Genomic DNA, 16,376 nt, shown 5'->3' on the forward strand with positions numbered 1-16,376 from the left:
AGGAGGCAAGTGCTTTGTGAATACAACACTTGCCTCTCTAACTTACGGCGGCGCAGCGTAAATACGATACGCTGCGCCTCCGTAATATTGCGCGCAGCTACCTGAATCTAGCCCTGTGTATGTCCCCCCTGCAGACAGTCTGGAATCTTCGTACCTAAGTCAAAGCATTAGAAAGAATGTTCTCCAAGTGTTACCAATCACATGAACTCTCTCCTTCTGCTCTCCCCACTCACTGTAGCCGGGTTGGGGAAGTTTTTTTTCCATTTGAATTATGGAAGCCATAAATCTTATCTGATCATCCTGACTCCAGTGCTGGGCGGCCTGTGGGGCTCATAAAACCACAACAAAGTGGAAATGGAGGCCGGCCTCTGCAATAGGATGATGGTGGAGAATGAAGGGGGCTCATTCACACTGTGTATCCCCTTTAGCTCCCTCTATGATCTGTAGATGTGGCAGACTAACCTGTTGATGCCCCCTGACGTGGTGGAAGAGTCCACAACCCCTTGTTTTGGACACTTGGCATCCAATCATGTTCTACAAGTGCCCATTCATCATTTAAATGTCAAAAGTGTCACTATAATCAATGGGTTAAGGCAGTCATGGGATTGGTTTAAATGATATTAAAGTGGAAATAAAGTCTCTTGTCTAATAACAAACATGGTATACTTACCTGCTGTCTTCATTTTATAAAAAATAAAAAACAAAAAAAAAATCCCATGTAGTTACAGCCTTGGGCCCAGATTCTCAAAGGGCTTACGACGGCGCAGCGCCATGTACGCCGTTGTAAGTCCTAATCTGGGCCGTCGTATCTATGCGACTGATTCTTAGAATCAGTTACGCATAGATATCCATTCGATCCGACAGGCGTAAGGTTCTTACATCGTCGGATCGTAACTGCAATTTTTTTTTCCCCGCTAGGTGGTGCTTCCGTCGATTTCCCCGTCGAGTATGCAAATTAGCTAGATACGCGAATTCCCGAACGTACGCGCGGCCGACGCAGTAAAGTTACGACGTTTACGTTAGGCTTTTCCCGGCGTAAAGTTGCCCCTGCTATATGAGGCGCAGCCAATGTTAAGTATGGCCGTCGTTCCCACGTCGAAAATTTCTAAAATTACGTTGTTTGCGTAAGTCGTCCGTGAATGGGGCTGGACATAATTTACGTCCACGTCAAAACCAATGACGTCCTTGCGACGTCATTTAGAGCAATGCACGCCGGGAAATTTTGGGGACGGCGCATGCGCAGTTTGTTCGGCGCGGGGACGCGCTTCATTTAAATGAAACACGCCCCCGACTCGCCGAATTTGAATTCCGCCGGGTGATTTACGCTACGCCGCCGCAACTTTACAGGCAAGTGCTTTGTGAATAAAGCACTTGCCTGAAAAACTTGCGGCGGCGTAACGTAAATCAGATACGTTACGCCCGCCCAAAATTACGCCCATCTACGTGAATCTGCCCCTTTGACACCAATTACAGCCTCAAGTCTGATTTTTTCACTTTTTTATTTTTAATAAATTTGCAAAGATTTTAAACAAACTTTCTTCAATATTATGGAGTATTGTTTGTAGAATTTTGAGGAAAATAACTAATTTAATCCATTTTGGAATAAGGCTGTAACATAACAAAATGTGGAAAAAGTGAAGGGCGTTTTTATCCTATAGTAGGTCATTAAATGGCTCTCCTATTGTCACATCCTAGTGACATAGAAATCGCAGTGTCTGTAAACAGATGTATGGTTGAGGTTGTGGCGTGTCCTTTGTATGATTTGTGTTCTGTAAGTGTACATACATTCCTTGTATCTCTCAGAGATTAGGACAAACCCCCCCCTTCCGCACACAATGTCTTCCACATGTCTGTACAGTTTCAGGATGTGATCCCGGGGGATTCTGGGAGTAAATCACAATTGCTCAATATTACCACTTTTCATTTTTCCAATGTTGGAAATAATTTGGTAACAGATCTCGTCAGCCTCCTCCCTTAACGCTTTCCTCTCCCTGTAGGACACGTCTTCAATATGCCACATGACAACGTCAAGGCCTGCGAGGAGGTGTTCGGAAAACTCAAGGAGAATCATATGATGTCACCCACATTGATCCAGATTGACCGAGCCAAGCCCTGGTCAGGGTGCAGCGCCGCCATCATCACTGACTTCTTAGACAGCGGGCACGGTGAGTCTAGTGTGTTTCTACCATCAATTGCAGTTCAATGGCATATTGGTACCGTAACAGTGACGAGTGAGGGGTGCAATGGGTCCTGTAGTATGATAGATGGAGGGATACATTGGCACCTGAACAGTGACAGGTGAGGGGTACATTGGGTCCTATACAGTCCTAGTTGGGGTTCACTGGTGCCTGTTCCCTATTCACTGATAGAGATAGGGTTACACTGACACTTGTACAATAATGGTTGGGTTGGGGGGCACACTGATGCCTGTACAGTGGGAGATATGGGGTACACTGCCACCTGTACAATATTAGATGGGGGGTACGCTGATGCCTGTACAGTGATAGGTAAAAGTATAATGGTACCCGTACAGTATTAGATGGTGGGGGGGACACACACTGAATCTTGTGCAGTAAAAGATGGGGAATACACTTTCACCTGCACAGTGATAGGTAAAGAAAACTCTGACATCTGTACAGTAATAGATGGAGTCATACTGATACCTGTACAGTGATAGGTGAGGGGTACACAGACATCTGTACAGTGATAGGTGAGGGGTACACAGACATCTGTACAGTGATAGGTGAGGGGTACACAGACATCTGTACAGTGATAGGTGAGGGGTACACAAACATCTGTACAGTGATAGGTGAGGGGTGCACTGCCATCTGTACAGTAATAGATGGGTGTACACTGACACCTGTACAGTGATAGGTGAGGGGTACACTGACACCTGTACAGTGATAGGTGAGGTGTACACTGACATATGTAGAGTGATAGATGGGGGCCCATTGGCGCCTCTACAGTAATAGATGGGGGAGTAAACTGGTGCCTGTATAGTGATAGATGGATGGGGGGGGGGGTCACTGACACCTATACAGTAACAGATGGGGGGTACACTAACATCTGGCACTTGTACAGTAATAGATAGGGGTATACAGACACTTGTATGGTGATAGTGGGGGGGTATACAGACACTTGTACGGTGATAGATAGGGGTATACAGACACTTGTATGGTGATAGTGGGGGGGTATACAGACACTTGTATGGTGATAGTGGGGGGTATACAGACACTTGTACGGTCATAGTGGAGGGGTATGATGACAGCTGGGTGTCCAATGTCCCCAGCCCATACACAAGGTGTATACAGAGAGACTTCTCTGTTCTGTAATGATTGTACCCCTGATCTTTCCATCCCTCGCTGGCTCGGCTCTCACATCTGACTCTCTATTGTTGGCATTTGGCTACATTTGTAAACTCAGCACAGAATCTGCCAGACGGAGCTGTTGGCTGAGAAAATGTTTCTGGAGGATAAAGGTTCCTATGGTCAGACAGACAGTAGTCTTTTAAGTTTTAACATTATACATCATTTTAGCATTTACTTTTTAATTACCGGTAATGTGTTTTTAATGCAAGTATTTTTTAAAGTATTCATATTCATAATACAAGTTGATTTACACGGCACTATAAATGATGGTCCAAAAATACTAATAGGTTGACAAATGCTGATTTTAATTTTTTATTTTATTTTTTAATTTGAATTGACCTCCTTGGCAATAGTATAACCAATAGGTTGTGGTGGGGTGGTACAAGAGGAACTGAAAAGCCCACCCACATGACTGAGATATTCGCTGATATTCCGGCTGCTTAAACCTTTACCCCACACCAATCCATCAATCCCCATAAACAAAGACAACCAACAAAGTATCCCGTTAAGGTTTTAAAAGGCCATAGCAGCAATTTTATTAACACATAAAATACAACTTTTCACAAAATATATATACTTTCCTTCATTTACATATCTGAAAACCTTAGTAACACAAATTCAGTACAGAAATGAACTTTAATGGGATCCTGGAAGGCAACCTATCTTCCACCGCCTGGCTGTATCACCATCCTAATAGACTTCCAGGCCCTCAGCCGCAACTACACCAGCTTGAGGACTACCACTATTGAGACACCTGTGATACAGCCAAGTAACTCATTCAAACCATTATTGGGTCAATTTACCATGGTAGGAACACCCATACCCGAGATTGGCCCAATCCCTCCATTTCCAACTTTAAACTGCCTTTCAAGACCCTGAGACCCCTGCCAACTGCTATGACAAGTGACCTCAAACAAACAATCACGTAAAACATAATAGCCCCAAAAGCAATGCCCCAGTTCTCATTCTGACCTGGACATGGCGAAACCCAACTGCCCCTACGTACGCAAAGACAGTGAAAAGAAAAACCCATGAATCATTAAGGGAGGAAGAGCGGGAGAAGCTGCTTCTTCACTCTGTCCTGGCTCCGAATGAAACTGGAATCAGAGCAAACCCCCTTACCCTTACCTTGGCTCCACTCTGCCCCTTACTGCCCCACCCTTGCTACTCCCCCCGTCCTGCTAACCCAGTCATGTCCACCTATGTTGAACATTTATCTCCAGGCCTCATTCTAAGTACTGTATTACAGATACTGCATTACCTTCCTATAACATAAGGTGCCCAAAAATGCCCCCTCACTTCCAGCACAAAACTCTAAAACAAGGGGCTCAGTCTCTGCCTATGGGTAAATGGGTAAAGTCATACAAATCATTCCTTTTTGCCCCCTTTTTTTTTAAGCCATCGGTGCATCCAGAGCAGCTCTAAGGTGTAGGGCTTGTAAATCCAGTCCAGGGGTACAGTACAACCAATAAGGTTGAAGTGAGTCGGTACAAAAGGAACCGAAAAGCCCACCTCAAAGTGACTGTGATATACAGCATTGCCTTCTTAGGGTGTTCACACATCCTCGTGGCCTCTTTATAATGGTGTTCCATTCTCTGTTTAGGTGAATGTCTCCTGGACGAACCGGCGAAGCCTATCTCCCTTCCTGATGAGCTCTCCGGAGTGCGCTACAGCCTGAACCGACAATGCGAGTTGGCGTTTGGCCTGGGATCCAAGCCTTGCCCTTACATGCAATATTGTACCAAGCTTTGGTGTACGGGCAGAGCGAGGGGGCAGCTGGTGTGCCAGACGCGCCACTTTCCCTGGGCTGACGGTACCACCTGTGGTGAGGGAAGGTTCTGCCTGAATGGAGAGTGTGTGGAGAAACACAACACCAGCCGATATAAGGTGAGAAATAAAATCATATTATATCGGTAATTTCAGTACAAAGAAACGTAATGAGTGAGTGAGAAACTTGTAAAGCGCAACACATGCGAACTGAATCGCCTCTGGGCGCTGTATCCATTTCATGGGTAAGGAACCCCTTGACCTCAGAAGAGATGGGTTTTATTCTTTCTCCTGAAGGCCAAGTGGTCCGACTCCAGTCGGATGGTGGTTGGTAGTGCATTGGTAGTGGATCGATTTATAAATAATTAGATGTGCGAATGCCTCAGAATTTGCACAGGTGTTGCAAATAGTCCCCATAATGTGTATATTTTATATATTTCTTATAATCATCAGCTCGAGCTAGTAACCATAATGTGGTATTTTTCTGAGGGACTGTCCTGCGTGAGTTTGATGGATTTTGTACTGGAGGGTTAGTAGTGTGCGGAGACAACACACACAAGAACATCAACACTACTAGACATGTGCGATTCATTTCGTAATGAATTTTAATTCGGAGATTTGAATATATCCAAATTACCGAATCACAAATCCGAAATAAATTATAACAAAAAAAATGATCCGAATACGAATTTGAAAATGAATTTGAGTTTGAAATTATTATTATTATTATTATATAGGATTCATATAGCGCCAACAGTTTACGCAGCGCTTTTCAACTTGAGGGTAGATAGTACAAATACAATACACTTTAAATGGAAACATATACAGTAAGGTATAAAAGTGAAATAAGATGATGATTCCTACTTGGCATAACAAACCCAGGCCTGGCCTAACTATAAAAATAATGGGCCAGATTCAGGTAGGGAGTGCGTATTTGTGTGCGGGCGTAGCGTATCCTATTTAGTCTACGCCTCCGCAACTTTGACAGGCAAGTGCAGTATTCACAAAGCACTTGCTCCGTAAGTTGCAGCGGCGTAGCGTAAATAGGCCGGCGTAAGCCCGCCTAATTCAAATGTGGAAGATGTGGGCGTGTTTTATGTAAATTTATTGTGACCCCACATAAATGACGCTTTTTTCAAAGTATCCCAGTGCGCATGCTCCAAATGACACCGCAAAGACTCATTGGTTTTGACGTGAACGTAACTTACGCCCAGCCCCATTCACGGACAACTTACGCAAACGACGTAAAACGTTAAAAATTTTACGCGGTCCCGAAGTCCATACTTAACATTGGCTGCGTCCCCTATAGCAGGGGTAACTATACGCCGGAAAAAGCCTAACGTAAACGACGTAAAAAAATGCGCCGGCAAACGTACGTTTCTGAATCAGCGTATCTACCTAATTCGCATATTCGACGCGTTAATATTCGGAAAGCGCCACCTAGGGGCCAGCGTAAAATTGCAACTAAGATACGACGGCGTAAGAGACTTACGCCGGTCGGATCTTAGTCAAATCTATGCGTAACTGATTCTAAGAATCAGGCGCATAGATACTATGCCGCACACTCAGAGATACGACGGCGTATCTGGAGATACGCCGTCGTATCTCCTACCTGAATCTGGCCCTATTTGTTAAGAATTATCCAAGAACAAAAATCCAGTGAAATCCGTCTTGGAAATACAGCACTTTACCAGTTTCTAGGGATGTTCTAGCCTTGTTTTCCCCAAGATAATGCTGTTATTTATTCCACCTCTAACCTAATATTACCGTATTTATTGCGGTATAACGCGCTCTGGCGTATACCGCGCACCCCTAATGTTGCCCTCGAAATTCCTGTAAAAAAAAAAGTTATATGATTTTATTACTTACAGTTTTGGTGTCTTCCCAGCGTCCATCGTCCGGTCCGGCGTCCGTCTGCGGCCTCGATGGTGTCCTCCCGGCTTCTCCAGCGTGCGCCTCACGTCGAGTCCCCGCTTCCCGCGCTCAGTTCGAACGCCTCCGCCGACATATCCTGAGTGCAGTACACTCGGGTACATTCGGCAAGGCTCGGCTTAGCTCGCGCTCACGCTCTGTGACGTTTATGCGTGAGCACGAGCGAAGCCGAACCTGGCCGAATGTACCCGAGTGTACTGCACTCGGTATATGTCGGCGCAGGATTTCAAACAGAGCGCGGGAATCGGCTATCGGCGTATATCGCGCACCCACAATTTTCCCCTTATTTTAAGGGGAAAATACAGGGAGTGCAGAATTATTAGACAAATTAGTATTTTGACCACATCATCCTCTTTATGAATGTTGTCTTACTCCAAGCTGTATAGGCTCGAAAGCCTACTACCAATTAAGCATATTAGGTGATGTGCATCTCTGTAATGAGAAGGGGTGTGGTCTAATGACATCAACACCCTATATCAGGTGTGCATAATTATTAGGCAACTTCCTTTCCTTTGGCAAAATGGGTCAAAAGAAGGACTTGACAGGCTCAGAAAAGTCAAAAATAGTGAGATATCTTGCAGAGGGATGCAGCACTCTTAAAATTGCAAAGCTTCTGAAGCGTGATCATCGAACAATCAAGCGTTTCATTCAAAATAGTCAACAGGGTCGCAAGAAGCGTGTGGAAAAACCAAGGCGCAAAATAACTGCCCATGAACTGAGAAAAGTCAAGCGTGCAGCTGCCAAGATGCCACTTGCCACCCGTTTGGCCATATTTCAGAGCTGCAACATCACTGGGGTGCCCAAAAGCACAAGGTGTGCAATACTCAGAGACATGGCCAAGGTAAGAAAGGCTGAAAGACGACCACCACTGAACAAGACACACAAGCTGAAACGTCAAGACTGGGCCAAGAAATATCTCAAGACTGATTTTTCTAAGGTTTTATGGACTGCTGAAATGAGAGTGAGTCTTGATGGGCCAGATGGATGGGCCCGTGGCTGGATTGGTAAAGGGCAGAGAGCTCCAGTCCGACTCAGACGCCAGCAAGGTGGAGGTGGAGTACTGGTTTGGGCTGGTATCATCAAAGATGAGCTTGTGGGGCCTTTTCGGATTGAGGATGGAGTCAAGCTCAACTCCCAGTCCTACTGCCAGTTTCTGGAAGACACCTTCTTTAAGCAGTGGTACAGGAAGAAGTCTGCATCCTTCAAGAAAAACATGATTTTCATGCAGGACAATGCTCCATCACACGCGTCCAAATACTCCACAGCGTGGCTGGCAAGAAAGGGTATAAAAGAAGAGAAACTAATGACATGGCCTCCTTGTTCACCTGATCTGAACCCCATTGAGAACCTGTGGTCCATCATCAAATGTGAGATTTACAAGGAGGGAAAACAGTACACCTCTCTGAACAGTGTCTGGGAGGCTGCGGTTGCTGCTGCACGCAATGTTGATGGTTAACAGATCAAAACACTGACATAATCCATGGATGGCAGGCTTTTGAGTGTCCTTGCAAAGAAAGGTGGCTATATTGGTCACTGATTTGTTTTTGTTTTGTTTTTGAATGTCAGAAATGTATAGTTGTGAATGTTGAGATGTTATATTGGTTTCACTGGTAAAAATAAATAATTGAAATGGGTATATATTTGTTTTTTGTTAAGTTGCCTAATAATTATGCACAGTAATAGTCACCTGCACACACAGATATCCCCCTAAAATAGCTAAAACTAAAAACAAACTAAAAACTACTTCCAAAAATATTCAGCTTTGATATTAATGAGTTTTTTGGGTTCATTGAGAACATGGTTGTTGTTCAATAATAAAATTAATCCTCAAAAATACAACTTGCCTAATAATTCTGCACTCCCTGTAGTGCGCGATATTCGCTGATAAATACGGTACTTAGCTATTATTTTTAGTGGAGACAAAGGAGCGTTCCTGGGGTAAACCTTTGTAAGTGCTTAGAAGGTCACAGATACATACAGTAGCTGTTCTTATACACAACAACATATGAAACCAATCTGCACTACCAGTAAATGTTCTTGGAAGAGATTAGGAGGTTTGATCTTTGTGGATGGGGGGATTTCTCACCCTGTTACATAACTCCCTTCATATGTCTGAGTAATAGAAACATTTATTCCATGTAACACTGTACAAAATTGCATATAGATACTACCAGGAGTCCTCCTTCTCTTTCTGATGCTTGGGGTGATATAGATTGATGGGTTGTTGCAATGTGATGTATTACATTACAGATTGTCATTGACAGGTCAGGAGAACATAACAGGGCATTAAAATACAGCAGAGTAGTACATAACAACATGACAACGTGATATATAGCAGAGTGAAACATGTTGGGGATTTTATAATACAGTAAACCCTTGGATTGCGAGCATAATTTGTTCCAGAAACATGTTTAAATAGAGAACATGTTCTCTTTTACTCCAATGGAATTCCGTCGGAATTTCGATGTGAGTTTGGTCAGACAAAGGTCCGATTGCGTGTACGGGGCTTTAGAGGCGCCTCTCTCCTCTTTTATACTCAGTTGTGACAACGCTACTTGTATATCAAGACATCGCTTGTATATCAAGTCAATTTTTTTTTTTCATTTTTGCCTGTCTTGCAAAACGCTCTCAAACAAAGTTACTCTCAAACCAAGGTTTTACTGTACAGTGAAATGGAACATACCCTGAGTAGTGTAATACAGCAGAGTAGAACATACCTGGGTATTAAAGAACAGCAGAATACAGCATATCCATAATACAACATAGTACAACAAAATCAGGTATTATATCAGTGTGGAGTAGACCACAATGTGTATATTATTATAATACAACAAGAAAGTAGATAACAGGTAAAGTAGAGCATGTTCAGGATGTTCTATTACTACATAGTAGAACATAATGGGGTATTATATTAAGGTAAAACATGAGAACAAAAGAGTGAACTGCTCCAGGGGGGTGTATTAAAGAAAACGCCCTCCTCAAAGTGGAAGCCAGGTGCAGGTACGAGCAATATTAAAGAAATGGATTCTGGACAATCGCACTCTGATAAAAGCCTTTATTGTAATGAATAGTCAACGTTCATGTGACAACAGAAGCAGGACAAACCCTGACGCGTTTCACAACATCATTGTTTTTTAATCATAGCTAATAATGACATATTAGAATACAGCAGAGCAGTACATAGTGAGTTATTAGAATGCAGCAGAGTAGTACATAATGACGTATTAGAATACAGCAGAGTAGTACATAATGACATATTAGAATAGAGCAGAGTAGTACATAGTGAGTTATTAGAATACAGCAGAGTAGTACATAATGACGTATTAGAATAGAGCAGAGTAGTACATAAGGACGTATTAGCATACAGCAGAGTAGTACATAATGACATATTAGAATACAGCAGAGTAGTACATAATGACATATTAGAATACAGCAGAGTAATACATAATGATGTATGAGAATACAGCAGAGTAGTACATAATGACGTATTAGAATAGAGCAGAGTAGTACATAATGACCTATTAGAATACAGCAGAGTAGTACATAATGACGTATTAGAATACAGCAGAGTAGTACATAATGACGTATTAGAATAGAGCAGAGTAGTACATAGTGAGTTATTAGAATACAGCAGAGTAGTACATAATGACATATTCGAATACAGCAGAGTAGTACATAATGACGTATTAGAATACAGCAGAGTAGTACATAATGACGTATTCGAATACAGCAGAGTAGTACATAATGAAGTATTATAATACAGCAGAGTAGTACATAATGACGTATTAGAATACAGCAGAGTAGTACATAATGACGTATTAGAATACAGCAGAGTAGTACATAATGACGTATTAGAATACAGCAGAGTAGTACATAATGAAGTATTATAATACAGCAGAGTAGTACATAATGACATATTAGCATACAGCAGAGTAGTACATAATGATGTATTAGAATAGAGCAGAGTAGTACATAATGACGTATTAGAATACATCAGAGTAGTACATAATGACGTATTAGAATACAGCAGAGTAATACATAATGACGTATTAGAATACAGCAGAGTAGTACATAATGAAGTATTATAATACAGCAGAGTAGTACATAATGACATATTAGCATACAGCAGAGTAGTACATAGTGAGTTATTATAATACAGCAGAGTAGTACATAATGACTTTTTCAGAATACAGCAGAGTAGTACATAATGACGTATTAGAATACAGCAGAGTAGTACATAAGGGGGACATTGTAATATAGCACAAGATAACACAAACTTGCACAGTTGGTTCTTTCCATACAACATGTTCTCATGACGCTGATCATTGATTGATCCACGTGAAGATGGAAAATGACTCAAATTATGTACACATTCTCCTGGAGTATTAATGGTTGTTTTATTTTATCTGCTGTGTCCATGAATGTCACTAGAGAGAAAAAAATCTTCTTTCGATGCGTCTATTACAAGCTGTGATCATTTTCACATCTGTTCCTGTTTGTCCAGGCGGTCATTACTATGAGTTATAAGAGAGTATATATCCTGCCCATCATCCTCTCCAGCTGCAACATCAAACACATTTACTGCTTTCCACGCATGTACGCTCACATACATCTCTGCTGTGTTTTATAGGCTGAAGACATTAAAGACAGTGATATGCCCCCCTCGGTCCATGACCCAATGCGTGTGACCTTCAATATACAGTACTGCTCCTCATATCATCATAGTGACAGGGTTTCCTCCGTTTTTACAAATTATTTCACTACCCCATTCATTCAAATGTTATAGTCCCAAACAGCCCCCCTGGGGTGGGTTACAATAAACACTGTGAATTAACATGTAATATAACCCCGCTGTATTACAATTTACACTATGATAGCAGTTCTTCAATGAGATCTATCTGTAGCGTGAGCTCTGCCCTGCTTCCTGCTTTCTACTTTTCTCTATTCGTAGTATGTTCATTTTTGGTGCCTTCATACCAAAACACAGTCATTATGAGAAGAGAAGGGATCACCGCTCCAGGTGGGTCACTATGTAGAGATGGACTGACTCAGGATACCGTGGGTGCTGGCGATGCACTGACCATGCATAAGATACGAAGAAAGAGGATGGATAGCCGCACTCCAATGACCAAACGGTTGTCTTTTATTCAAAAAAACACAGCAAGTACATCACTTCACAAGGTGAGCTAGTGCTTAATCATGGCTATGATTAAGCCATGATTAAGCACTAGCTCAGTGCGAAACGCGTCGGCTATCTACCTGTTCCTTTGTTGCACCTTGTGAAGTGATGTACTTGCTGTGTTTTTTTTAATAAAAGACAACCGTTTGGTCATTGGAGTGCGGCTATCCATCCTCTTTCTTCGTATCTTATGCACAGTCATTATGACATCGTCTTTCTAACAACCTTTGGAGTCTGCAGTGGTAAGAGTTGTACATGGGTATTATTGCGTCACTGCCCCTCCCACAATGGTAAGCTATCCTGCAGTAGTTTGTGCCTCTGCTCCTCCCACAATGGTGAGATTTCCCCAAAGTAGTTTGTGTCTCTGCCCCTCCCACAATGGGTAGATTTCCTGCATTAGTTTGTGTCTCTGCCCCTCCCACAATGGTGAGATTTCCCTGCAGTAGTTTGTGTCTCTGCCCCTCCCACAATGGTGAGATTTCCCTGCAGTAGTTTGTGTCTCTGCCCCGCCCACAATTGTGAGATTTCTCTGCAGTAGTTTGTGTCTCTGCCCCTCCCACAATGATGAGATTTCCCTGCAGTAGTTTGTGTCTCTGCCCCTCCCACAAAGGTGGGATTTCCCTGCAGTAGTTTGTGTCTCTGCCCCTCCCACAATGGTAAGATTTTCCCGCAGTAGTTTGTGTCTCTGCCCCTCCCACAATGGGGGAGATTTCTTTTTTTACCTTTAAGTGCTTCTTCTGGTGGCTGTCCTCCTTTTCTGCTCTGTGTCTCGTGTATCTACCCAATGGGGACAAGCTTTTAGATTTATAAAGACAATAGGGACACTTCTATTTTTCAACTGATTAATCCTTAAAGTGGAGGTTCACCCAAAAAACTTTTTTTTTAACATTAGATTGAGGCTCGTTTTGTCTAGGGGAATCGGGTGTTTTTTTTACAATCGAACCTGTACTTACCGTTTTAGAGATGCATCTTCTCCGCCGCTTCTGGGTATGGGCTGCGGGACTGGGCGTTCCTTCTTGATTGACAGGCTTCCGACGGTCGCATCTATCGCGTCACGATTTTCCAAATGTAGCCGAACGTCGGTGCGCAGGCGCCGTATAGAGCCGCACCGACGTTCGGCTTCTTTCGGCTACTCGTGACGCGATGTATGCGACCGTCGGAAGCCTGACAGAAGCCTGTCAATCAAATAGGAACGCCCAGTCCCGCAGACCATACCCGGAAGCGGCGGAGAAGATCGCTCTCTAAAACGGTAAGTACAACTTCGATTTTAAAAAAACTACCCGATTCCCCTTCACAAAATGAGCCTCAATCTAATGTTAAAAAAAAAGTTTCAGGTGAACTCCCGCTTTAAAGAGGAGGTTCACTGTGGAGGAAAAAAATAAATAAAAGTCAGCAGCTACAAATCCTGTATCTGCGGACTTTTAATAAAAGGACACTTACCTGTCCAGGGATCCAGCACCATCCTCACCCGGGCTAGTTCTTTACTTAAGGTCCCTGGTGCCAGTATCCCAAGTGTTAAGCTGCTGTTGGATTTACAGCTGGCTGCCCACTGCACATAGACAAGCCGCAGTCTTTTGGAACCTGTGGTGTGTCCCAGAAGACTGCAGGGAAGGAGGGGGAGAGGAGAACTGGGAGCGAGTATCTGTCAAAACTAGATATTCGCTCTCTTTCCCCTCCAAAAAAGACATGTCATATACGGCAGGAGAAGAGGGGAGGACGACTTAAAGCAAAACTTCCCATTTTGAATGGAATTCCCCTTTAAATGCTACAAAAATGTAATATTTTCCTAAAGTATGCAGACCAGCATCTGCCGCGCACGCTGTCATTTATTGCTTTATTCCCAACGACTCTGCCAGATCCATTCCCTATAGGGCCGGGCACAGACCGCCCTGTGTGCATGTGTCTGTACATCTCACTGCCATGAAAGGTAAATAGGATCCCTCAGGTGGGATGAGTATGTGTTGCTCTGTGTTGGCCAGGGATGCCACGTTCCACAGCAATGTCCTTGGCACCTCCTGTGATAAATAAATATCTGTGGACCTGCTCACACATGTATGGGGGATTGGGTAATAATGGAAATATTTCATAGCACAGCACAACCTCCAGCCTCTATCACACCAACATAGGCTGCGGCATTGTACACTGTACACAGGGGTATTATGGTCCTCAGGGTAGCATTGGTGGTGGCAGTGGGTGGCATAGAGTGAGAAGGATAGAAAAGACAGATCATGGTGTAATAATGACATCATATAGGCTTGGAACTGGTTATTGGTTAATTCTGTATTTTATCCTATGTCTAGGTGGATGGGTCTTGGGGGAAGTGGAGCCCATATGGACAGTGCTCCCGGAAATGTGGTGGAGGGGTTCAGCTGGCAAAGAGAGAATGTAACAACCCAGAACCATCCCACGGAGGGGTCTTCTGTGAGGGTCTAAGGGTCAAATACAGATCCTGCTCATTGAATCCCTGTCCTGATACAGGTGAGTGTCCTCTGTACAGCACTATATACAGTATACTGCCCTTACCTCCATATCTTCTCTAAGAACTACTGTCCTGATACAAGTGAGTGCCCTCTGTACAGCACTATATACGGGAACGCGCTTAATTTAAATGCTCCACACCCCCTACCCGGCTAATTTGAATTAGGCGGGCTTGCGCCGGGTGATTTACGCTACGCCACCGCAAATTTACAGGCAAGTTCTTTGTGAATAAAGCACTTGCCTGTAAAACTTGCGGCGGCGTAACGTAAATCAGATACGTTACGCCTGCCGAGTTTTACGCCCATCTACGAGAATCTGGGCCATAGTGTACAGGATTTGAACCAGTGACCCTTTTTGCTGCTAGGTGTAAGTGCTACCCACTACACCACTGTGCACAATATATACTGACCCCTTCCAGCTATTACTGGCACGTTGTTCTATCATCATCTTCAGTGAATTTTCTCCCCCCTATTCCAGATAAAGGTTTCCGGGAAGAGCAATGTGAAGCTTTCAATGGTTACAACCACAGTACCAATCGACTGACATCCACGGTAGGCTGGGTCCCCAAATACTCCGGAGTGTCCCCAAGAGACAAGTGCAAGCTCATCTGCAGAGCCAATGGCACCGGCTACTTCTATGTCCTGGCACCCAAGGTTGGTACCCTGAAGGACGGAGACTGCACAGACAGACAGATGTGGGGGAGTGGAGGTATCTGTGTAAAAAGTGATTTATCAGCTGGCATATAAAGACAATTGCAGACACATCCTAAAGCTCCATACATACTATTAGATTTTCTGCAGATTTTTGTCTTCAGATTTACCAAAACCATATAATATGAGGTCAAACCCTAAAGCGCTGTTCCGTCCAAAAAAATTAAAAATTAAAAATTAGAAGTCAGCAGCTACACATACTGCAGCTGCTGGCTTTTAATAATAGGACACTTACCTGTCCTGGAGTCCCTCGATGTTGGCACCACAGCTGATGTTTCCATCAGCTGTCGCGTGCTGCCACCGCCATTAAGGGTAAGGGAACCCGACAGTGTAGCCTTTCGGCTTCACGCCGGGAACTCTACTGCTCCTCTCTCCTATTGGCCCGGCACCCGGGAGAGGAGGACGGAGGCCTGAAAACCCGGAACTGGGAAAGGATACCTGTCAATAGACATGTGCACACTAAAAATATTTCGTTTCGGAATTTTGTTTTCGTCCGAAAAATAAATTTATTTAGTTACTCCCGAAATTCGTTTTTATTTATTTTGTTTTTCGTTAAAAAAATGCATTCGTCCGAAAATCCAAATTAAGGTCGAATCTGTCATTGAAGGCTTATGGTGTCTGTCGAATGTTCTAAGAAGAAGAAAAATAAAAATAAAAAATTCGACAGAATTAAAAAAAAAAAAAAAAAAATTCGACTCTCTATGTTGAATCTTCATGTCTCACTATGTCGAATCTTTTCTCTCTATATTGAATCTTTTCTCTTTATATAGAATAATATTGGACTAATAGAGTTAAGGTTAGGCACAATTAAGGTCGAATCTGTCATTGAAGGCTTATGGTGTCTGTCGAATGTTCTAAGAAGAAAAAAAAAAGAAAAGAAGAAGATTCGACAGAATCTTTAAAAAATAAATAAAAAATTTTGACTCTTCATGTCTCTCTATG

At 43.2% G+C, this 16,376-nt stretch overlaps 1 protein-coding gene across 1 annotated transcript in view; it reads left to right on the forward strand.

The window, feature by feature from the left end:
• Positions 1-16,376, forward strand: part of ADAMTS15 (ADAM metallopeptidase with thrombospondin type 1 motif 15) — a 66,015-nt gene that overhangs the window by 40,528 nt on the left and 9,111 nt on the right. The window contains exons 3-6 of the mRNA XM_040326243.1: positions 1,998-2,165; positions 4,972-5,255; positions 14,547-14,724; positions 15,202-15,377. Of these exons, the coding sequence (XP_040182177.1) occupies positions 1,998-2,165; positions 4,972-5,255; positions 14,547-14,724; positions 15,202-15,377 (806 nt within the window). The remainder of the gene's footprint in view (positions 1-1,997; positions 2,166-4,971; positions 5,256-14,546; positions 14,725-15,201; positions 15,378-16,376) is intronic.

Source organism: Rana temporaria, chromosome 10 (genome assembly GCF_905171775.1).
Source record: "Rana temporaria chromosome 10, aRanTem1.1, whole genome shotgun sequence".
Classification (NCBI taxonomy): Eukaryota; Metazoa; Chordata; class Amphibia; order Anura; family Ranidae; genus Rana; species Rana temporaria.